The sequence below is a fragment of the Eulemur rufifrons genome, chromosome 8 (assembly GCF_041146395.1).
Source record: "Eulemur rufifrons isolate Redbay chromosome 8, OSU_ERuf_1, whole genome shotgun sequence".
Classification (NCBI taxonomy): domain Eukaryota; kingdom Metazoa; phylum Chordata; class Mammalia; order Primates; family Lemuridae; genus Eulemur; species Eulemur rufifrons.
Window position 1 is genome coordinate 108725040 of NC_090990.1, and position 25458 is coordinate 108750497.

Here is a 25458-nt window from a genome sequence, read left to right on the forward strand (position 1 = left end):
ATATGTAAAAAACCTTTCCACAAAGTAAATTCAGGTTCAGATGATTTCACTGGTGAATTCTACCCAGAATTTAAGTAAAAATTAATACCAGTTCTATCGTAACTCTTCAGGACACTGAGGGAAAAACACCTCCAAACTCATGTCACGAGGCCCAACATTACCCTGATACTAAAACCAGACAAATACAATAATAAATAAAATTAGAGACTAATATCCCTCATGAACATAGAAAACTTCTAGGATTAAAAAAAGAAAATTATATAATAACCAAGTGATGTTTAACATCCAAAAATCAAACGGTGTAACTTACTGTATTAATAGACTTAAAAAGAATGACCCTATGATCATCTCAATAGATGCTGAAAAAGCATTTGACAAAATCCAATATCCATTCCTGATAAAAAAACTCTCAGCAAACTAGGAATGCAAGGGAACTTCCTAATCTGATAAAAGGCATCTATCAAAAACCTACAGCTGATATCATACTTAATGGTGAAAGACTTAATAGGGAACGCTAGTAGGAAGGGCGGGCTGGAACTCTTGGGCATGAGCTGAAGTTGTGCCCCATAGGCAGCAGAATTTCTTATTGCTGGGGAAAGCCTCAATTCTGCCCTTAAGGCCTTTCACCTGATTGAATTAAATCCACCCAGATTATCTAGGATAATCTCCCTTAATTAAAGTCAACTGATTATGGATTTTAATCACATCTTTACAGCAATACCAGATTAGTGTTTGATTCAATAGCTGATAACATACTAAGATCAAGAACAAGGGAAGGATGCCCACTCTCACCACTTCTATTCAACAATGTGTTGGAGGTTCTAGCCAATGTAACAGGGCAGAGGGAAAAAAAAAAAAAGGCAAGCAGATGAGAAAGAAAGAAATCTGTATTTATTTACAGACAACACAACCATGTGAAAATCCTGTGGAATCTACAAAAGAAAAAGCCACAAAACATCAGGTTTGAAAGATTGCTGGATACAAGGTCAATATTCACCAACCATATACATAGAACAAAAAGCAAATTTTTTTAAAATGACATTTATAATAACAAAAAAATGAATTACTTTAGGAATAAATTTGAAAAAAGACATGCAAGACCTGTACAGTGAGAACTACAAAACGTAGCTAAAAGAAATTATAAATAATCTAAATAAGTGAGAAGATATACCATGTTCATGACTCAGAACACTCAATATTGCTAAGATGTCAAGTCTCCCCAGATTGATCTATAGATTCAATGCAATCCCAACAAAATTCTCAGTAGGCTTTTATAGAAAAATTTAAAAGTTGACTTTAAATTTATATGGAAATGTGAAAAACCTAGACTATTCAAACAACTTTGAAAAAAAGAAACAAAATTAGAGAAAGACTACCTGATTTCAAGACATATAACATTACAACAATGAGGACAGTGTGGTACTGGCATAAAAATGCACAATTAAATAACAAAACAGAACAAGAGTACAAAAACAGACTCATACATATGTGGTCACCTGATTTTTAATAAAGACACAAAGGAAGTCAATGGAAAAAGTAGTCTTGTTCTGCACAAATGGTATCAAGACAACTAAATATCCAAAGGATATAATACTATGTGCAATTCACAATGGAAACTGTCTTCTCCAAGAGTGTATTCTGACCTCAAAAACAAAAAGCAACTGAAAAAGAATTGTTCCAATCTGGGATCCACAGAGGGCTAAGACTCCCTGGATGATAACAACAGAGATCCTTCAGATATTTTGCATATTTCAAAAGTCTAATGAAAATCTTATATATACTTAGGCTATATTCTACAGACTAATTTATAAATATCAGCCAACTCTACTTATTGGTCTGTATGGTCAGAGAAACTTGAAACCTATATGATCTGGAACAAGTTAAATTCTATGCCCTACTCTCCTCAGCTGTAAAATTTAATGTCTACTATATACTAATAGAATACAATGTCAAATGCCTTGACTTCTGAAGAGTGTCTATTTTGCATTTAATGAGACAGTTACACTCTGGGGCAAGGCCACATTCTTCATCATCTTTAAGCCTCTAGCAACTAGCAATTAATGTTTACTGAAATGATCAATATCAGTTCTCCTCTCTACCTCTTTAAGTTAGAAATATATTAAGATTGGTAATACTTGTTCTTTACTGCTTTTATGACTCTCTGATCAAGCTGTGTACACTTTTTCTGTGAAAATGGAAAAACAAATATTATCCTCTTTTTCTCTAAACAGTGGAGTCCTGATTCCTAGTATGTCAAGCAATCCCTATTTAAACTAAGGACCCAGCCTCCCTTACCAGCCCTCATTTCCTCCCATCCCAAAAAATACTCTAGGCTCCAGCTTCTGACCATCCCCTAAACATATTCTGCAATTTTATACCTTTCAGACTACGTACATGGTAACCTCTCCCCTGGAATCTCCTTTATTTCTCTCCTTCCCAGATGAGTTCAGGGTTATTCTTCAAAACTCCACTCACATGTTATCACTATCCAACATTCTCCAGATTTTCCCATAGCCCTTTATTATATATAAATCTTATTTTCATATTTATCATTTTTCTGTGAGCCTTTCAGCTCTTGAGTTCAGGACAATATCTTACTCTGTATATCCCCAGTGTTTGACACACAGTACTCAACTATTTAATGAATAAATGAATGAATGATCACATGGAGAGCCACTTAACTCTCATATGTCAGACTCTATTAATATAGGTTTGTTACCTATGTTGACAAAACCATTTCATCCCCCTTATTATATATACAGCACTGTGTAACTTTTCTGTTTCCTTCCTGATCATTTTAATTGTTGTTTCTCTGATGTGTCTTGTTTATAATCAAGCAAATTTTTACCAAATATTTTCAAGAAGAAACACAATGTTTTTGTCAACGCACTTCTCTTTCCTCAGGCGTCCCTATAGCCTGAGATTAAAATCTAATCAATGATAATGCAGAGGCAGGAATAGTTGAACCATATTTATAAAAACTCATTATGAAACAAACATTATAAGACCTCTAAATTGTTTTGTTGTAGTTTAAAAACACATAATGAAGAAAATACTAAAAATCACTACCCCAGCATACAGATTCTAAATAAAATAAAACCTGGCACTCCTATAATGAATCAAACTAAAAAAGATATAAAACCCAGATGAAAAAGAAGAAACTATCATGCACACAGTAACTCCTTCCTCTTTCTTTTGACTTCAATATCTTATGAGACTTCTGGTGTATTTTTTATCTTACAGAGTGATTTGCTATTATAAGTAGTCCTATTTATTGACATCTTGAAGTATAAAGGATAAAAGTCATAGTGGATTATCACTGTAAAGATCCTCTCCCAAAAATTCATATATTTTCATCAAAAGTTACCATTAAAATGAGAGGAAGCACAGTGGCTCACGACTGTAATCCCAGCTACTTAGGAGGCTGAGACAGGAGGATCACTTGAGCCCAGGAGTTCAAGACCAGCCTAGGCAAGACCTAGAGATCCCGTCTCTAAATTAATTAATTAATAATAAATACATAAATAAAGGAGACAAGCCAGAGAGAACACTGATATACCAGGTTACTGATTACAAGAAATCATCATCAGTTCAAAATAAAAAGTCATTATAGGTCATCTGTCAAGATATGAAAAGAATGTATTTTAAATGTAATTTTTAAAAAGGTTTTATTAAGTTATTTACTATGTTACTGTGGAGCAAAATATTGCTCATTCAGTCTTTAGGACCAGAGCTGCTATTAGCACTATAAGCATTTTTATCAAGTCCTCACTGCCTACATAGACATAAGGCAGTAAGAACTCAGTAATAAAATTCTTGTAGCCATCTATCCTTGTTACAGATAATTTCTCAAAGCTCTGCCATCCCATTCTCTGGCTTTGAACCTACCCTCTCTTTATGTTTTTCTAAATTGTCTTATTGGCTCATATCCTCCTTCTCTGTCTAGTCTCTCCAACTGACAGCTTGTTTCTGAGGTCTGCTTAGATTTATCTTATTGTTCCTAAGACATTAACTCTCAGACTGTCCCTTTTATGGACTGAATGTTTGTGTTCCCCCAAAATTCATGTTGGATCCCTAACCCCCAAGTGATGGTATTTGGAGATGAGGAATTTGGGAGGTAATTAGGATCAGATTAGGTCATGAGGGTGGGGCCTTATGAGAAGAGCTGATTTTTCTCTCTTTCTCTCTCTACATGCATGCACTGAGGAAAGGCCATGTGGGGACACAGTAAGAAGATGGCAGTCTTCATGCCTGGAAGAAAGCCCTCACCAGGAAACGAACTGGCCACATCTTGATCTCAGACCTCTCAGCTTCCAGAACTGTAAGAAATTATATCTGTTCTTTAAACCATCCAGTCCGTGGTATTTTGTTAAGGCCAACCAAGCAAACTAAGACAGCCCCCTACCCTGAGCTTCAAGCCGTGCAGCCCAAAAACTAATGGCACATTTCTAAACCCATACTTTTACATTTAAAACTACCTTTTATGTTGTTTTAAATTCACTCCATTTGAGTTACTAGACCTAGTGATGTGGAATGATTTGCATCAGTCATGTAAGACAGTGATAAGGCAGCTGTAGGGTCTGTCCCCACAGATACCACACACTGCCAGCACCACCTGATTCAAATCCTAACAATCTAGCACTCACACTTAAAACCAACTACTTTGATTAGAATCACAACTATTGGCTACACAAAGACTGCTGATAACAGCCAGCACCCAAGTATTGAGAAGTACTTTCATTCTGTAAAAGTCTTTTTAAAGGAAGACTAATAAGAAATTAAGAATATGGATTTGGATTGAAGCTGGATTTTTATCATTATTGTGATAAAATACATAACAAAATTTACCACCATTTTACACTTGCACAAGCAATACACAAGAGTTCCAATTTCCCTACATCCTCATCAACACTTGTTATTTTGGTTTTTTGATAACAGCCATTCTAATGGGCATAAAGTGGTATCTTATTATGGTTTTGATTTACATTTCCCTAATGACTAGTGATGTTGTGCATCTTTTCATGTGCTTATTGGCCATTCGTACATCTTTGGAGAAGTATCTTGCAAGTTCTTAGCCCACTTTTTAACCAAGTTGTTTGTCTTTTTGCTTTTGAGCTATACAAGTTCTTTATATATTCTGCATATCAACACTTTATTAAATATAAAATTTGCAAATATTTTCTCCCATTCTATGGTTGCCTTTTCATTCTATTGATAGTGTCCCTTGATACATAAAGGTTTCTAATTTTAATGAAATTAAACTTATCTATTTTTTCTTTTGTTGTCTGTTTTGTTGTCATATCCAATAAATTACAAATCCAGTGTCATGAAGCTTTTCCCTCATGTTTTCTTCTAAGAGTTTTATAGCTTTAGCTCATATATTTAGGTCTCTGACCCATTTTGAGTTAATTTTTATATATAATGTTGGAGCCAGACTTTAAAAAAAAAAAATTTATTTTACCTTGAAAGAAATCAAGTCTCTGGAACTAAAGAAAGGGAACAGCAAAGCAAGGAAGTGAGAAATAATGCTCAAGCCAGAGGGTGCAGACAGTGAAGCAAAGGAGGCCAGTAATAACTTGTAGCCCCTCATCAAGATGATTCACATAACCTAATGTTTCTCAAATGCACTACTAGCATTATGAGGAGGATAATTCAATTCTCTGTTGTGTAAAACCACCAGGGCACTATGGGATGTTTAGTATACCTGACCCCCATCCACTAACCATCAACAGTGCCCTCACCCCCATCATTCTGACAACCAAAGAATGCCCCCATGTTTCCAAGCACCCTCTGAAGGGGAAGTACTGACCCCTGTTATAAACTCCTGAACAGAAAGTGCTAAAAAGGTAGAGTTTAGAAACTCTATTTATATTTCCAAATGGCACAGCACAAGTAAGAACTTCATCCCCTTGTTTTATTACAAGTCGCTGTAATAAAACTTAAGGTTCTTTTCAGTTTACTTTATGTTTCTTAAGCTGCAAAAACATTCAGGAATTCATTAGTATATTGGTAACAGAATCCCTTCTCGTCCTACAAAAGCCAGAAAGTTTAAGATACTTAATCTTCCTAACATCTAGCAGCAAGGGCAAGGGTCTATCACCTATGCGTAGGCAATTAGATGCTCTGGCTGGAACTATCTACGTGAAGCAAGTGATGTAAAGAAACAAGGACTCGATTTCAGAAATCACTCCGGAAGCAGAAGCATCCAGTATCCAGAGGTAGCAATGCCATAACCAGTGCTCAGTGATCAGCAGCACTGACAGTGGTATCCTAACCATTCCTTCACCTTCACTGTGGATCTGTGTACCTGGCTTCATTTAATGCCTATTTTCTAAACCTAGTTCTCCAGAGTTGAATTCTGAAAGCAACCCAATATCCTTCCAATAAATATCTTTTTTGCACACATTATACAATTGGTTTCTATTATCTGTATCCAAGATTCCTCTCCAGCAATTCTTTGTAATGCAAACAGAAAAGTATTCCAGGAATAAGACCTTTAACTCACCCCCTCTCAATTCTTGCTAAGGCAATTCAAACAATGTAGAATGGAAAACCTTGACCCACCAACACCACTGAAAAATAGAGAAGCACCCCACCTCCATGCTTAAAACTCCAAGTTACTCTGAATTTGGGGTAGATGAGAACAAGGTGGAATGCAGGAAGGCAGTCAATCACCCCATAATAACTATTTATTATTACACATTCAGATAGAAGGCACTTTCGGGAATCTGAGAAGAGACCTGGGACCTAGCAAGGCACTCACCTATACAGCCTGATCTCCTGCAAGGCTATTCCCATGCTTGAGTTAAGAAACGGTATACTCTCCAGCACAAGCTAAGAGGGCCTGCCTTCCTCACTCCTGGAAGGGGCCCTCCTGCTGCTCATCTACCTGGGGGAAAACTATCACCCGAAGACACTACAAGTCATAACATTCTACAAGGCTCTCCTGAGAAAAGGCCATTCCAACAGACATCCATTTTGCCTAAGGTGAGTTGTTGGCTCTAATTCTACAAAGAAGAATTCAACTCCATTCCTACAAGGAAGGGGTCCCTCACAGACTGCTCCACTTGACTGCTCACTGAGACCTAATCAAAGTCCATACACTAAAAAATGAAGAAGCCAGACAGCATCAGTAAGTAAACCAAAATCCTCAATTCTAAATCGATTCTTCTATACAATTCCAAATCCAATCTTCTATACTCCATGCTTCATGATCATGGGGTTTAAACTCTGCTAATTACATCTTCCATTTTTCAGCGGGTTTCCTATTAGGTTCCACCAATAGGAAGCACTAAAGGGAGATTTGAAAGCACAAGGATGGCATCTTAATAATCTGACTCTAAAATACTATGGAAGTCAATTCATCAAGAAGATATAACAATTACAAGCATATACACACCAAACAACAGAACCCCAAAATACAAGAAGCCAGCACTGTCAGGACTGAAGGAAAAAATAGACAATTTGAAAATAATAGAGATTTCAATACCCCATTTTTAATAATGGCTAAAACATCTAGAAGGAAAATCCATAAAGAAGGAGAAGACTTAATACTATAAAACAACTAGACCTAATAAACATACGCAGAACACTACCCAATAACAGCAGAATACACATTCTCCTCAAGTGCACATGGAACATTATCCAGGACAGACCATATTTTAGGACACAAAATAAGTTTCAATAAACTAAAAGAGATTAAGTCATACAAAGTACATTTTCTGACCACAATGAAATGAAGTTAGAAATCAATATTAGAAGGGAACTGAAAACTCTCAAATATAGGGAAATTAAACAACACATTCTTCACATAACTGATGGGTTGAAGAAGAAATCACATGAGAAATTAGAAAATACCTAGAGATGAATGGGAAAAAAAAAAAAAAACACAACATACCCAAACTTATGGGATACAACAAAAGCAGTGCTCAGAGAGAAATCTGTAGTAGCAAATGCCTACATTTAAAAGATCTCAAATCATGATGTAACTTTACAACTTAAGGAATTAGAAAAGGAAGAGCAAACTAAACCCAAAACCTGCAGAAGAGAAAAAAACAATAAAAATTAGAGTAGTGATAAATAAAACAAAATAATAAACAATGGAAAGAATCAAGGAAACTAAAAGTTGCTTCTTTGACAAGATCAACAAAATTGATAAACCTTTAGCTAGATGACAAAGAAAAAAAGCCACAGAAGATGCAAATAACTAAAATCAGAAATGAAAATGGAGACATTGCTGCCAATCTTACAGAAAATAAAAAGGATTAAAACAGAGTATTATGAAAATTTTACAACAAATTAGATAATCTAGATGAAGTGAAATTCCTAGAAACACATAAACTACAAAACTGACTCAACAAAAAATAGAAAATCTGGATAGAACTATGAGAGGTAAGAAGACTGAAGTTGGAATCAAAAAGCTCCCAAAAGAGTCCAGAGCCAGATGGCTTCATTGTTGAATTCTACCCAACATTGAAAGAATTAACACTAATCCCTCTCAAACTCTTCTAAAAAAATAAGAAGAGGAAACACTTTCTAACTCATTCTATGAGGCTTTTATTATCTTGATAGCAAAGCCACCCACAGACATTACAAGAAACCTATGTACCAATATTCTTTATAAATATGGATGCAAAATCCTCAACAAAAACACAAAAAAAGATTAAAAAATGCCAGGCACAGTGGTGTATGCCTGTAATCCTCAGCTACCTCAGTAGGCTGAGGTAAGAGCATCACTTGAGCCTGGGAGTTTAAGACTAGCCTAGGCAACATAGTGAGAGCCTGTCTCAAGGAAAAAAAAAAAAAAAATCCTCAAAAAAAAGTACTAGCAAACTGAATCCAACAGTATAGTAAAAGGAAAATACACATGAGCAAGTGGACTTTATCCCTGAAATGCAGAAATGGGTCAACATAAGCAAATCAATCAATGTAATACATCATATTAATAGAATGAAAGGAATAAGACATATCATAATCTCAATTGATGCAAAAGAAAATCATTTGACAAAATTCAATACCCTTTTATAATAAATATATACACAACAAATTAGGAATAGAAGGAATTTCCTTGACATGATAAAGGTTATTTATGAAAAATCCACAGCTAATGTCATACTCAACGGGGAAAGACTGAAAGCTTTCCCCCTAAGATCAGTAATAAGACAAAGATGCCCACTTTCACCACTGCTATTCAACACTGTACTGCAAGTTCTAGTCAGAACAATTAGGCAACAAAAAGAAATAAAAGGCATCCAAATTGGAAAGAAGTAAAACTACCTCTATTCACAGACGACAGAATCCTATATATATATGGAAAATCCCAAAGAATCCACAAAATGACTACTAGAGCTAATAAGTGAATTCAGCAAAGTTGCAGGATACAGAATCAACACTCAAAAATCAGTTGTATTTCTATATGCCACATATAAAAAAATCAAAAATGAAAATTAAGAGAACAATTGTCTTTATAATACCACACAAAAGAATAAAATACCTAGGAATAAATTTAACAAAGGAGGTGAAACACTTGTACACTGAAAACTAAAAATATTGCTGAAAGAAATTAAAGAAGACCTAAAAAATAGAAAGATATCCCCTGGTCATGGATTGGAAGACGTAATATTGTTAAGATGACAATAGTACCGGAACCAATCTACAGATTCAACATAATCCCTGTCAAAATTCCAAAAGCCGTTTTTGCAGAAATTGAAAAGCTAATTCTTCAAATTCATAAGGAATCACCAGTGGTCCCCAAATAGCCAAAACAATACTGAAAAAGAATAACAAAGCCAGAATACTTATACTTCCCAAATTTAAAATTTATTACAAAGCTACAATAATCAAACCAGTGTATACTGGCATTAGGACAGACATACAGACAAATAGAATAAAACTGAGAGTCCAGAAATAAACCCGTACATCTATAGCTAATTGATTTTTAACAAGGGTGTCAACACCATTCAATGGGGGAAAAAATAATCTCTCAACAAACGGTGCTGGGACAACCAGATAACCACACACAAAATAATTAATTTGCACCTCTATCTTGCTCCATACACAAAAATTAATTCAACGTGAATCAGTAACCTAAAGAACCAAAATCATAACTCTTAAAAAAGGGGGAGTAACCTTCATGACCTTGGATTTGGCAATGAATTCTTAGATATGACCCCAAAAGCACAAGCAACAAAAGAAAGCAAATAAACTGGACTTCATCAAAACTAAAACCTACAGAAAAGGAAAAAATATGTGCAAACCAAACCATGCAAACCATGCATCTGATAAGGGTCTGGTGTCCAGAAGACATAAAGAACTCTTAGGACTGAACAACAAATACAAACCATCTGATTTAAAAAATGGACAACCTGGATGGACTTCTCTCCAAAAAAGATATACAACTGGCCAGCAAGCACATGAAAAAATGTTCATCATCATTAGTCATTAGGAAAATGCAAATCAAAACCACAATGGGACACCACTTTACACCTACTAGGTTGGATATAATCAATTTTTTAAAAAATAATAACAAGTGTTATAGAGCATATAAAGAAATCAGAACCTTCATACATTGCCGGTGAAAATGTAAAGTGGTTCAGCTGCTGTGGAAAACAGTTTGGCAATTCCTCAAAAGGTTAAAAACAGAATTATCAAAAGACCCAGCAATTCCACTCCTAGCTATATACCAAAGAGAACTGAAAACAGGTACTCAAATATATGCACATACATTCACAGTTACACTATTTTCAATACCCAAAAGGTGGAAACAACTCAAATGTCCATCAGCAGATGAATACATAAACAAATCATATATTTACAAACAACAGAATGTTATTCAGCCATAAAAAGAAATAAAATATTAATGCATGTTACAATGTGAATGAACCTCAAAAACATTATGCTTAAGTGAAAGAACCCAGACACAAAAGATCTCATATTGTATGATTCTATTTATATGAAATATGGAGAATATGTAAATCTATCAAGCCAGAAAGCAGCTTGTTGGTTATCAGTGGCTTGGGAGGGGCAGGAGAAGCAAGAACAAAGGGGAGTAAGTCCTCAATAGGTATGGGGGTTTCTTTTGGAGGTAACAGAGATGTTTTCAAACTAGACAGAGGTGATGGCTGGATGACATTGTGAATGTACTAAATGCTACTAAGTGATCACTTTAAAATGGTTAATTTTATGTTAAGCAAATTTTACCTGAATAAAAAAACTAATACTTAATGTAAGAGCTTAGGATCATGAAGGGCAAACAGAATTTTGAAGAGTGATGTAGAAGAACACATACTACCTAATATCAAAACTTATCTAAAGTTACACCTATCAAAACCCATGCTATTCCAACAGAAATACACAAAAGTACCAAGAGAACAGAAGAGAGAAATCATAAACAAACCTGTGAATATTAATCTTATATGGCAGAGATGGCATTACAAATCCATGGGAAAGGAAAAACTCTTCAGTAAGTAACACAGGGACAACTGGGCACCCATATAGAACAACATAAATTCAGTCTCTACCTCATCACACACAAAAATCAATACCAAATTAAATCCCTAGATGTGAAAAACAAAACGTTAAAACTATCAGAATTGAAAATACAAAAGACTATAACGTCAGGGTAGAAAGTTTTCCCTACACAAAACCCAAAACACAAGACCACAAAAAAAAATTGATAATTTCAACTATATTAAAATTTAAAACTTCTATAAAACCAAAGACATCAAAAACAAAAGGTACACCTAGCAAGAAGAAATGTCCAATGCATGTAACTAACAAAGAATTCATCCATAATATGTAAATAATTTCTACAAATGAATAACAAAAAGACAACCCAAAACACAAATCGACAAAAAATGTGAACAAGCAACTCAAAGACTAAGAAATCCAAACAACCAATAAATATGTTTTAAAAAAATATATTTCACCTCACTAGTAATCAGGGTAATACACATTAAAATTGGCATCAGGTTGGCAAAGAGTTTTAAAAGTATAACAATACCATTGTTTATGAAGATGCTGGTGGGAGTATAAACTGGAACAACCACTTCAGAGGTTGTTAGCAACAAAATTTGGAATCTATGATACACACACCCTATAACCTGGTAATTCTAAGTTTTTACCTTGAAAAAAAAACACATGTGCCCAAGAACACATGTACTGAATGTTTTTGTTTCCCCCTAAAAAAAGGAATTAACCAAAAAAATATCAGCAAGCGAATATATAAATAATTTGAGGTTTAATCATACAATGCTAAGTAGATAATATAATTGAACCAGAGCCCAAAACATCAACATACACAAATTATAAAAATAATGTTGAGAAAAAAAAAACTTGTAGAAAAATATATGCTTAAGAACATACAAAACTATATGTTATTTATATCAACAAACACATATGTTATGGAAATATACCTGTGTACTGAGAATGACAATATCTAACTCAGAATAAAAGTCTACCTCAAGAAGATGGTAATCTTCAATTAAAATAAGAAAATGTTAAGATTTGACAAAGCTAAATAGTGGGTACCCTAACATTCACTAATATTACCTGTTAAGACTTTTTATGCATGCTTACAATTTTTTTTTAATGGACTCTACTCTGGTTTGGATGCTTATAACTTTTGAAACAAGAATGATACAAAAGATTTAACCTACCAGTTATTAAAACACACTATTATAAAATTATGAAATTAAAATAGTGTGGTGGTTTGGTGAGTAAACAGAAAGATCCATAGGAGCTATAAAACAAATTCTGTATATATTGGGATATATCATTTATTTAACTAATCCCCTGTCGACAGACATTTGGGTAATTTATAGTATGTCACGTTAAAGCTTATAGCTTCAGGGGATATTCTTGATTTCTTTGTGCACTGATGCAAGGATTTCCCAAGGATAAGTTCCTAGAAGAACTGCTGAATCAAAGAATATGCACTTTAAATTAGTTGATACACCTAAACTGTTCTTCATGAAAATTCTATTAATTTACATTTACACAAACACTGCGCAAGAAGAGCCAGCTGCTCAATGTTCACCTTACCCCAGGTGTTACCAATCTTTTTAAGTGGAGGAAAAATATTTAGGTCATATAAAGGAAAATGTTCATTAATGGTATCACAAATTAATAGAAAATAATTCATTTGTTATTATATATACCAAACACATATAAACTTCATATCAGATACTACCTTACTACCAAGTAATTTTAAAAAGTTATGTATGGACATATAATTTTATAAATATATAAATATAACCATATATAGCTATATGCAAATATTTATATGTATATACAGCTATATATGAATACAGTCATCCCTTAGTATCCATGAGGAACTGGTTCCAGGACCCCCTACAGATACTACAGATACCACAAACCATGAATGCTCAAGTCCCTTATGTAAAATGGTGTCATATTTGCATATAACCTACACACATCCTCTCCTATACTTTAAATCATCTCTAGATTACTTATAATACCTAATACATTGTATATGCTATGTAAATAGTGGTTATACTGTATTGTTTAGGGAATAATGACAAAAAAAGAGTCTGTACATGTTCAGTACAGATGCAACTAGCCTTTTGTACTTTTTCTGAATATTTTCAATCTGTAGTTGGTTGAATACACAGATGCAGAAGCCATGGATACAGAGTGCTGACTGTATAATTGTGCCAGATCTCAATTTAGCACAATGCTTGGCATATTTTTTCAGATCCCAGGGCCTGGTCTGGATCAAAAAAGATTAAGAATATTTGCCTCCTATTTTCAGCTAACCCAGTCTATATACCTGAAATGCATAAATTAATGATATCATTGCATATTAGAAAAAACCAAAAATGAGGAAAGATAAGCAATAACTTATCTATACTGTCAAAGAAATGCCTATGACCTAAATGCCTATATCAGAACCTCACATAGGTGGGAAGGTATCTCTAAGATCCCTAGAATCTGGCTCCAAAGATAATATATGCTTTAAGAATGATGTTAAGATTTGAATTTTTCAGTAGTGTCCATCGTCAAAATTAATGTTCTGTAATATTCTCCAATAATCTACAATACTTAGCATAATGCTTGATACATTACTCAAAAATACTTGCTGCATAAATGAAGGTGACCAATATTTTTTAATGTATCAATATCACTAAGAGGCCAAAAGATCTACATAAGTAACAGAGGTTGATGACATAATATGTAAATATAAAAAATGTCAAAAGGAAAAGCAATGCCTTCATTGTTCCTTCATAGTCTCCAGATTACCTCATTTCCTTTTTTTTCTTAACTATTTGAATAACTTGTCCTAAAAGTTCTTGTTAAGATATAGAGAACAGAAGAGAACATTTTCAGTGGCATCTCTCAATATTAAGGTTAGGAAATTATAGTCTCAAAGAAAATTGTGCCTCAGGAGTAATAAGATAAAGCCTTCATAGAGTCTGAGGCCTCAATATCAAGGACTCTGTTTAACACAAAATCTATCCTAAAGTCTTAGATAACAAATGAAGAGGTGTGATTGTTAACTAGCTCAAAAATAATACCCGAAAACACTTTCGTAAATATACCCACCATTACCTTCAGACTGGTATGTAAAATGCTCAGTAAATTATACTTTTAAAAGAGTGAGAAATGAGTATATAAAACAGTCATTTCATTCATTTTTTTCATTTTAATTTAGGTATAGATTTCATTATATAAATAATCATATAAATTGTACAAATAAACTGTAGTCATTCTTAAAATAATTTTTAAACTCCTAATCTTTACATGCAAAAATGATACTAATTCCTATTTAGAAAAATACACTTCATCTTCACAGTATTTATAATGTCTGAACTAAATTACTGCATATTCTTTAGTTCCCTACTTCATAAAATTGCTTGTATTTCATATGCATGAGCTAGAAGGAATCTTTAAAGATTCAATCAATTCCCTCATCCCATAAATAAGGACATCAAGGCGCAAAAAAGTTAAAGAGCTTATCTAAATACACTTCAACAAGCAAGGACAACACTAAAACTAAAGCCCCTATCTCTGAACTTTTAAATATACAATGATTTCTTCCTTCTGGGGCCATATAAAAGTCCAAGACAGAGCAATGGCAAGAATGCCCTTTTTCTTATTACAAAGAGATTTTTCTTTATGATAAATCCTAAAACCCAATCTGAAAATAAATCTCCAGAGCAGACTTCATTACAACCATATTCTAACAGGAAAAAAGTTCCAGCAAAAATTCTATGGCATTCAAAATAAACTTTTCTGACAGAATCTGTGCAATTAGAAAAAATAAAAGTAGCAAAATGATTTTTCTAATCAAGGAATATGTGGAGTCAGTTTAAACCACAGTTAATATTTTTATAATTTTCAAACAGTAGTGAACATAACATTTGCCCAGTTAAAAATCAATTAATGTTTACCATGTAAACTACTGATTTCTAGAAGACACTTAGTTTCTGTGTTACCAACTTCCAACTTTAGGTATGATCTAAATTTCATACTATCCATATCTATAAAAATGAGATGATGAATACCTAATTTATAGATCCAATGTAAAAATTAAAGAAAATTATATAAAAACACTCATCATATATTCTCTATTGTTTTCTTCCTTTTGTCCTAAACAAGGAGAAATTCAATGTAAGACATACAAAATACTTTAGATACATTTATAGGAATAAGTATGTTCCAGATAGGGCCAATATGATAAATTCCCAACCTTTTTATTATTTATAAAGAGCCTTTATTAAAGACTGTATCCTTGTCAGTTTAAGACAAAATTCCTCCTACTTTTGCATCTTATCTCTCAATACTTCCACATAGTTTGTTTATACCTTCTCTTGTAGAATTTGTCACCTTGCCATAGCCAACATTTATTCAATGGAATACACTTTTATTAAGGACCAAATGTACTTCAACCATTGGACATACAAAGACAAACAAAATAGTCATTTGTCATCTTCTATTGAAAGAGGCAGATGAGTAAGGAAGTGATTGTAGAACATAGTCAATATGCAGTCATAGACAATACATGAGAAAGGTTAAAAAAAAAAAAAGACTACCTAATGGCAGGGGAGGTAAGGGAAGGAGTCTATGTGTGATGTTATGGTTTAGATGTGTGTCCCAAAGTTCACGTGTTGGAAACTTAACCCCCAGTACAATGGTGCTGAGAGGGAGGACCTTTAAGAGGGGATTAGGTCATCAAGGTTCTGCCCTTATGAATGGATTAATGCCATTATTACAAAATGGGTTCCTGATACAAAGACGAGCTCACCCCTTCCCTCTTGCCCTCTCTCTTGCATTCCCTTGCCCTTCCACCATGGGATAACACAGCCAGAAGGCCCTCACAAGAAGCCAGCACCATACTCTTAGACTTCTCAACCTCTAGAACCATGAGCCAAGTAAATTTCTATTGTTTATAAATTACTCAGTCTGTGATATTATAACAACACAAAATGGACTAAGACATGTGGATTTTGGCTATCTCAGCTGTTAATAAGTAAAATAGAATTAACAAGAACCCTGAAGAGCAAAAATACTATTACAAAATAACATTAAATGAAAATAACTCCAAGTAATTCAAGTACAGATTTACAATAGTGATGACAGAAAATAAAATCTTAAACTACATATTATGGAGGCCAAATAACCTATATAAATCTATGTTAATATTTTAGAAGGAATATTCTAAGATTGTGTGTTTGATACTTTCATAAGAAAGCCTAAAAGAAATATTAATAAATAAGAGAAAATAAACATTTTCTCTGGAAATCTTTTTATAAAACCCATGAGAAATTTTTTAAGGGCTATTACAGCTTTTAGAGCAAATAAATTGAGCTTAAACAAATTTATTTCCTTGAAACATTTAACAGCCTCCAATAAACACTGTTCACCTATTATGGGCATTGTGCGTTACCGTGAGACAGGGAACTGACAGGCACCGCTTCAGGCATTGCTTTAGCCATTGTTTAATTGTATAGGCATTGTATATCTGAAGTCCGGAAACTTTGTTTTGAGCTACCCTGATCAAAACAAGATGGAGGTAGGACAAGTTCCAATCAGCTAGAACCAAGATGGCAGAGAAACTGACCACTTCTTGACCTTACAGCTACATTATACACTTCATTACCATAACACTTTCCAAGAAAACCTCCCATTCCCATCATGCACCTGACGCCATGACACTTCCTGCTTGACCACATTTAATCAAAAGGAAGGTGTCACTCTAATTCCAGGAAAACACCACCCCTTTTTAACAAATAACATGAATTATTCCTCCCCTTGTTTAGCCTATAATTAAGTCATTGTTAAAACAGAGGGGCAATGGTTCTCCTGCAGGGAGAACTAGCCTCTGCTCTGTCTGTGGAGAAGACTCTCTACACTTTCTGAATAAATCTCACTTTCACTTTACACTGTCAGCTCACTCCTGAATTCTTTCTTGTACGAAGCCAAGAACCCACTTGGACTTCAAGTGATTCCCAGCACTGGGAGTCACTTCTTGTGTCAGTATCATCTTCCAATCTCTAACACTCACTGAACGACATGAAAATCAGGATTTAACACCTTGGCATTCTGCATTTTAACCATTCCATACTGCTACTCTTCATTTTTAAGAATGAAAAATATACTAATATGTTCAGTGATTGTGTAATGCTTACCTAATAAAAGCAAAGTCACTGTTATTTTGCTTCAGATCAAAATTAAATTTTAAACAAGTATACAAAATATCATCTAGTGAGCAGCCCCCAAATAAAGCCTCTTCTAAATTACAATAATACCTATGAAAGGCAGAAAAACTGATAAAAACACAAACTATCAAAAAAATAAGAGCCATCAAGAAGCTAACGTCAGAATCTGAAAGAACTCTTTACTAACTTATAATCTAAATTTTACATACTCAAGCCTTACTTCATGAAACAAACAATGCCCAAACTACCACCCTACCCTAACTGTAGCTTATCTCAGAGATCCAATGATCTGCCCCAACGACAAAATGGGACCAAGACCTCCATGCAGTCTGATCACTGTTTATCCTTTCCACAGTTACTTACCTTATTATCTAACTACCTACATTTTGTCAGACAGCAACTGTTGCATTTGTGCAAGCTAAGCCGGATAAACAACTTCATTCTGGGTGGTGAGGGACAAGAAAAAAAGAATCTCAGTGAGTTTCCATACTGCCAAGTGTACTCTGAATTTGGAAATTATATCAAAACCTACTCCAGCACCAAAACAGTTGAGACTACTAATGATGCTATCAGTAGGACAGAGGAAACTAGACTGAGAGCAGTACAGATCAACTAAAGAGCCAAAAATGGTATTCACTCAATATATAAAGAGCCAAAAAAAAAAAAAAGGAACAAAGGCATCTACACCAGTCTAATGTTGGCAAATGTCAATGTCAAGTATAAACAGACTTCATATAATGATTCACAACTGAGTAAAGGAAAGTGGGAAAAACAACCGTGAGCCAATGAAGAGAAATATAAGCGAAATGGAACATCCAGGAGATTTATTAGAGCAGTGGTCTCCAACCTTTCTGGCACCAGAGACCGGTTTCATGGAAGACAATTTTTCCACGGACAGGGGTAGGGGAGTGTTGGAGGGGACTGGGGGAGGGCACTCAGGCGGTGATGTGAGCGAATGCAAGCCTAGAGTCTGTAAATACATATGAAGTTTCACTTGCTCACCTGCTGTTCACACTCACCTCCTGCTGTGTGCCCCCCTCCCCCAGTTCCTAAGTTTCATGGAAGACAATTTTTCCATGGGGGCGGGCGGGCGCGGAACTCAGGCAGTGATGTGAAGTCCGGTTCTTAACAGGCCAAAACCCCGGGGGTTGGGGGTTGGGGGTTGGGGGTTGGGGACCACAGTATTAGAGGATAAAACAAAGTGACCTCCCCCAAACAGGAGCAGAAAGCCCTAAGTGAAGAACAGGATAGGAAAAAAAAAGAAAAAGGCATTTAAAGAGGCATGAAATAACGAAAAATGGCAAGAAAATTAAATTTGCTATGGTGAGATTTAAAATCGCTACTCTTGTAATAAAAAGCAAAACTGAAACAAAAAAAACACAAAGAGTGACATGAAGAAATTGAGAAATTCTCACTAAAGCACATTTCAAACCAGGCTAGGCACACTTTGACTGCAACAGTGGTATATAACTAGTGGCTATCATATTGGCCAGCACGAGTATAGAGTGATTATGTCTAGTACAATGTCATACAACTAGTTCGTAGAACCAAGACGCAACTTTAGGTCCTTCTGATTCCAAAGCCTATATTCATTCCCTTTAAGGAAACTATCAAGAGGTAAATGTATACCTGGCCCTCATGTATTTAATTCAGACTAACAAAATCCTGCCCAGAGGATAAAATCTATAGCTGTTCAAATAAATGTTAAAAAAAAAAACAAAAAACATGAAGCCCATTTATATAATGCCATTATATAAAACAAATGTTTCAAAAAAATGAAAAAAGTAGATTTTTAATTACGTAGGTCTATTATACACACAAATTATGAACATGATACTTTATGTATATCAGTGTATATTTATAACAACATTCATTTATATTACAATCAATTCCTGTTTGTGGTACTTCAAAAGTCACAGATGCTAAAACATTATCATAATCAATGCCAAACTATACATTTTTTGTCATTATCTTCTAGAAGGTGTGTGTATATAAATAGATATTGTTTTAAAACTCTGGATTATTTATAAACTACTTAATAGAAGGGAATATATTGGTTTCACATGAAAATATACTAAATTCATGTAATATCAATTATATATATTAAAGCATAAATTATCCAATAAGCCACAATTCTTGGGAAAAGTAAAGACAGAAAAAAGAAAAAGAACGACAACAACAAAAAAAAAGAATAAAATAAATTAAATGTAGGCCAGGCTCGGTGGCTCACGCCTGTAATCCTAGCACTCTGGGAGGCTGAGGCAGGAGGATCGCTCGAGGTCAGGAGTTCAAGACCAGCCTGAGCAAGGCGAGACCCTGTCTCTACTAAAATAGAAAGAAATTATCTGGACAACTAAAAATATATATAGAAAAAATTAGCCGGGCATGGTGGCACATGCCTGTAGTCCCCGCTACTTGGGAGGCTGAGGCAGAAGGATTGCTTAAGCCCAGGAGTTTGAGGTTGCTGTGAGCTAGGCTGACGCCACGGCACTCTAGCCAGGGCAAAAAGAGCAAGACTTTGTCTCAAAAAAAAAAAAAAAAAATTAAATATAGTGCATATTTCTTAGTAATCCATGGCCATTAGTAACCCATAAACCTAGAAGTTACCCTGGACTCCCTCATCCTTCTACCTTAGCCCCCATATTCAACCAACCATCATCATCTGTGAAGCTTAATAGTTTAACATCTCTTGAATCAACCACTCTTCTCCACTAATTTCTCTCCTCCACTATCACCACTGTGATCTAAGCAAATATCCTCTGTGACCTAGACCATTCTAACTTGTTACTCTCCTACTCCTCTCCACTCAAAAATCACTGCAACCAAAGTGATTATTTACATTTTTTAAAAATTTTAAATGATCATGTCATTCCCCCTGCTTTTATTAAAACCCTTCAATGTTTTCACATAGTTTGGTCTTAGGATAAAGACCAAAATACAGACTCCAGTGTTGCCATATTCTCCAATTTTTCAAGAGAAATCAGAAAGCCAGACTTTTATGTGAAATCTCCTGATCTGTAAATGCTGACAACTAATTCAAACTTTTGTTAATAAAGTTAAGGAGGCCAAAAAAACTTGTATGCAGGCCAAATCTGACCTCTCATCTAGTCTCATTACCTAACTCCACAGAGCTGCTCTCTACATCAGCCATATTGAACATTTCTCAGACTCTCCACGATGATGCCACATTTTTTACCTTAGGGCTTTCACATGGGTTCTCTGCTTTGACTGCTTCTCCCTCCAAACCTTATCTCTACTTAATGATCTCCTTCCTACTCATTGTGTTTCTGAGGCATGCTTCCTCCATGAAGCCTTCCCTATTCCCACTGCTCCCTCCACCTCCACTCTACAAGCTAGGTCACCCCGTCCATGGGAATCAGACAGTATTGAGTACAACTTCATAACACTCATCACAACTCAAAATAAAATTATTTAGTTAATGTCCATCATCTTCTCCTAGAAGGTAAGCTGCATAAAATCAGAGCCTGACATAGCAGGCATGCAGTATGTATTTCTTGCTAACTAGTTTGGTTATAAAATGTTTTTTTAGACAATAAGATTCTGGTATACTTTTAAAATATTAATCAAACTTTACCTAACTTTTCAGAAACACAGGCAGTATTTAAAGCAAAGCAGATCTAGAATTAAAATATTCCATTACAATTTTAATTACTGCTACTATCACCAATAATTGCTAACATTTATTGAGCATTTACTAATGCTAGGAACTATGTCGAGTGCTTTGCATGTGTTATCTCATTCAATACAACAAACTATAAAGTAGATGCCACTGTTGTACAGAGGAAGCAACTTAGGCACAGAAATTAAAAATTAGCTCAAGATCACACATCGAATCAGTGGCAAACTAGGGTATGAATCCATGCAGTCTGACCCCAGTGTTTAAACACCAAAATACTATACTAAACTAATCCATTAATAATGACTTATTTTCCTTTACTTAAAGTAACATTCCTCATCCCTCTATCCTGTACCCTTAAATACACATATACACACACACACACACACACACTTAAGATAAATTGTCAATTTGTATTTTCTAAATTAAGAAAGATTTTTTTTACCCATGCCCAAAATAGGTATGATCTTAGTACCAACTAATTCTGTAAAAATGCTATCTCTAATATTTATACATTAATTTAATATTGTATGTTTTCACATTTTAAAGTTATACTGTATTTCCTTGTTCAAAGTAAAAAAAACTGTTTATTACTACAATGTTTTCACGTACAAAAGCAACAAATAACACATTAAGCAAAAATAAAACTTAACTGACATAACCACAGATATATACAGAGATAACATAAAGATCTCTCACTATCTGAATTCTCAATTTCAAAACTCAAGAATCAAACAGATTCCAATAAATCCTCACATGTATCACTTGCTATCCAGGCTCTTACTATCCAAAACTCAGAACTTGGCTCACTTACCACCCCCCTACAAGCCTTGCTATAAGAACTCAACAACCAATCTCTTACTCCAAATTCAGGAACCCAGTAGTTTTAGATAGCTAAATACATATGCACATATATACATGGGCTACATAAATTTAAGAATTCTTTTTTAAATGATTTAAGCACACTTTTAAAAATGTGAATGAAATGCACGTCTCTATTTTCATTCAAATTTTATATTTTAACTCCACATAACTCAGAATTTTCCTATGTAAATGTTTTTAAACTAGAATGTGGCCATATTTCTTAAACTTTTAGTCCACACAAAATATTTTTTTAAAAAACTTGACAGATTACTATAATAATAGAGCTAAATAATGTTTAATGCGTGGCTACTGTCAAAAAGCTTGGAGCCAGTCTTAACACGTTTCTTCAAATATTCATCATAAATTATATACAAACACCATGGGAAATAAGGTTTTCAAGGAAAACTGTACTTTCAGTGTTAATTTTTCAGTAACATATTTCACAGATAGTATCAGATTTTTCTTGAAGTCACAAAAACCAAAAGAAATCCAAGAGTATAGAAGTTGAAAATGGCAAAAATTCCAAAATAACTTAGATACAAAATAGTACAAAACAATATTAGAAGTAGCTACTCCATAAGGTTCAGCCAAAACAAGAACCAAGCAAGTAATGAATTAACTAAGAAAAAAATGAGTCCTCACTAAAGCACCGCATTTTCCCAAGAATTTAACTTAAGCTCACCTTTGAACCTAAGGTTTTTCAAAAACCGTGTGCTTGATAAAGAGTTAAAATTACATCAGTTGAAAACTGAAATCAAGCATATGATTTTTTTTCACATACTCCAGAATTATTTTAAGAAATTGGGAAAAGAGGGTAGGTTTGAGGAAAGTAAACTACTTCTCCAAACTCTTTTGAGTAAAAATATACAAATGACTTAAAAGAATTGTAACTACTGCCCCATTTTATCCTAATTTGGCGATACTCTCCCAAGAACTCCCTTCAGATTTGGTGATTTAGAAGAATGTGAACCCCTTAATGGACCAAATTCTAATAGTTACATCACACAGTCCATCTCTCACATTAAAAAAATAGCGAGCAAAATTTAATTTCAAAAAAATAACTAAATCTCTTCTTCAGCCTCACAAAGTGAAATGACTTAGGATTTGGTATCTTCAGCTTAATTGAATACCTATAGAGCACCAACAAAAAGAACAAAAATCAGGATACTTTCACATGTTAAGAAATGACCCATGTTTGTCATCCTAAAGAGCTAAGATTCACCACTAAGCTTCAACTACAAGCCAGAAAATGAGAGCCCTTTGGGAGAACAAACCCAAAGGAGCTGTCAAGATTGATTTCACCTGGTGTCAAAATGACTGACTGCAAGTCGTTCTTCATAAATACAGGTGCAAGCGTATGTCACTATTTCTTTACATTATGTTTTCATACCTCCATTCCCAACTGTCCACATTAGACACAACTCTGAACACAAATGATTCTCTTATATAAAATGAACGAGCTAGACTTTAGTTGGGATTCTAGGAATCCTTCCAGTCTATAGTTCTACTCAGCCCTTTTAAATTACAACTCTTACCACGACTCTGAGAAAATTCCATGTTATTGCAAAAAAAAAAAGAGACAGATTTGACACAATAAATGTACCTTGTTCTGCCAAATCTTAGTACCAGAACTTCTGAAATAAACAAACCTGTGTCTGTGTTCATCGGGTCCATGGATCAGGAAGACTCCAGAGTTTTTAGCCCCTTTAGCATCCACATGAGGAATTAACACATCTTCTAAACCCAGATCAAAGCGTTTGTGTTTTGAAGAGTCTGGAAGGAAAAAGAATGCCCCAAAACACAGGGTGATGAAGGCACTAAGAATAAGGAGAAGGATAAACTTCTCAGAAAGTCTCAAGGTAGCCCTGTGATGTGGGAAGGAGGGCGGACCCAGGTTCAGAGGTGGTATCCTACGTCCAGAGAGGGGCAGCAGGGCTGGGGTAGTCATCCTTTACGCTCTTGGACAGAATACTTTATAAAGTTCTCATCTTACATCAAATGAACAATACATTGAATTGTCTTCAATATCTTGGCAAAAATGGGGAAACTCAATTTCTCTCCTCTTAAAGGATTGTTGTGCTTTTTAAGTGGGCACTTCTTCCACGCTCGTCCAATTACATTCAGAAACGGGTGTGTTCCTTCCAAACGATAACTAGCCTGTCCTGTGATATCTTCTTTGCCATTTGGCTTTCAGCGCCTCATCGGGTTATTACAAGTCTCCTCTTCATTCCTAGGAGTAAATTAGGCAAGCCACACTGCAGAGAAGCTGCAAGGTGGGTTCTTCCATTCCTGCGTCTCAGTGAGATGCTCAAATGGGGTCTTCCGCCCCAAAAGGGAGCCTGGTGAGATCCAAGGAGTTGTGGACGGTTAATCTCCTGTTACGCTTCTATTCTAGAATCTTTTATCCTCAATAATGGAAAAATAAGGGTCTCCACGGAAGTCTGCAAACAGGCAGGAAGGTCTCCCACCTCGCCGGGAAGCCGAAGCGGCGCTGCTGGGTTGAAGTAGCAGTAAGGAGTTCTCGGCTGCCCGCGCTTCCCGACGCTGCTTGGCAGGCTCGGGGCAGAGAGCTCCGATGCTGCCCACTCGACGGCTGGCGCGAAGGGCAGTCGCGTCCCAAACGCCGGAGCCCTGCGAGCCGCCGCCGCTGTTGCTACCGCACGGGTCTGTCAGGGAGCGGAACTTCCTCCTCCGGCGGCCACTGAGAAGCCCCGGCGTGTGCGGGGGAGGGGAGGCGCAGCAGCCGCCCCCGCCCGGCTCCTCCTCCTCCCGTCCGCGGCCGGCTCAGTTAACCCCGGCGCCTGCTCCCACAGCTAGGCGGCCGCTGACCCCGCCGCTCCCGGCCGCAGTGGTCGAGCCCTCGCGCCTCTGCAGCGTGGGAAGAAGCCGAGCCGTGGCCCTCGCTCCGAGAGCCCGGGGCAGGCGCCTACTCATTCCTCGCTCCGCCTTGGGACGGCGGGCGGCCCCGGGCGCACGGGAGCAGCCGCGCCTCAGGCGGGCAGAGGTCGACTCCGTCTCCTTCCTGGCCGGCGGCCGCCGTGGGGGCCTCCTCCGCGCTGCCTCCGGTGGCTCGCAGCTACTCGCCCTGGCGGCGGCGGCGGCGGCGGCGGCTGCCGGAGAGGCAGCGCGCCCACGCGGCGCAGGGCTGCGGCCCGGTCTTCGTCACGGTCTTCGTCCCCTGCCTCCCTAGGCCTGGGGAGCGAAGAACAGCTGCCGGTCCGATGCCCGTTGGGCGCACGCCTGAGAGGGACCGGAGCGTGAAGGGGTATGGCGATGGCG

At 36.0% G+C, this 25458-nt stretch overlaps 1 protein-coding gene across 2 annotated transcripts in view; it reads right to left on the reverse strand.

The window, feature by feature from the left end:
* MAN1A2 (mannosidase alpha class 1A member 2) overlaps positions 1 to 24743 on the reverse strand; it is a 171864-nt gene extending 147121 nt beyond the window's left edge. The window contains exon 1 of one of the 2 annotated variants that reach the window (XM_069480793.1): positions 23829 to 24743. In XM_069480793.1, the coding sequence (XP_069336894.1) occupies positions 23829 to 24127 (299 nt within the window). In that variant the 5' untranslated portion in view covers positions 24128 to 24743. The remainder of the gene's footprint in view (positions 1 to 23828) is intronic. The other variant, XM_069480792.1, reaches the window with a different exon arrangement.
* Positions 24744 to 25458: the final 715 nt, after the last annotated feature.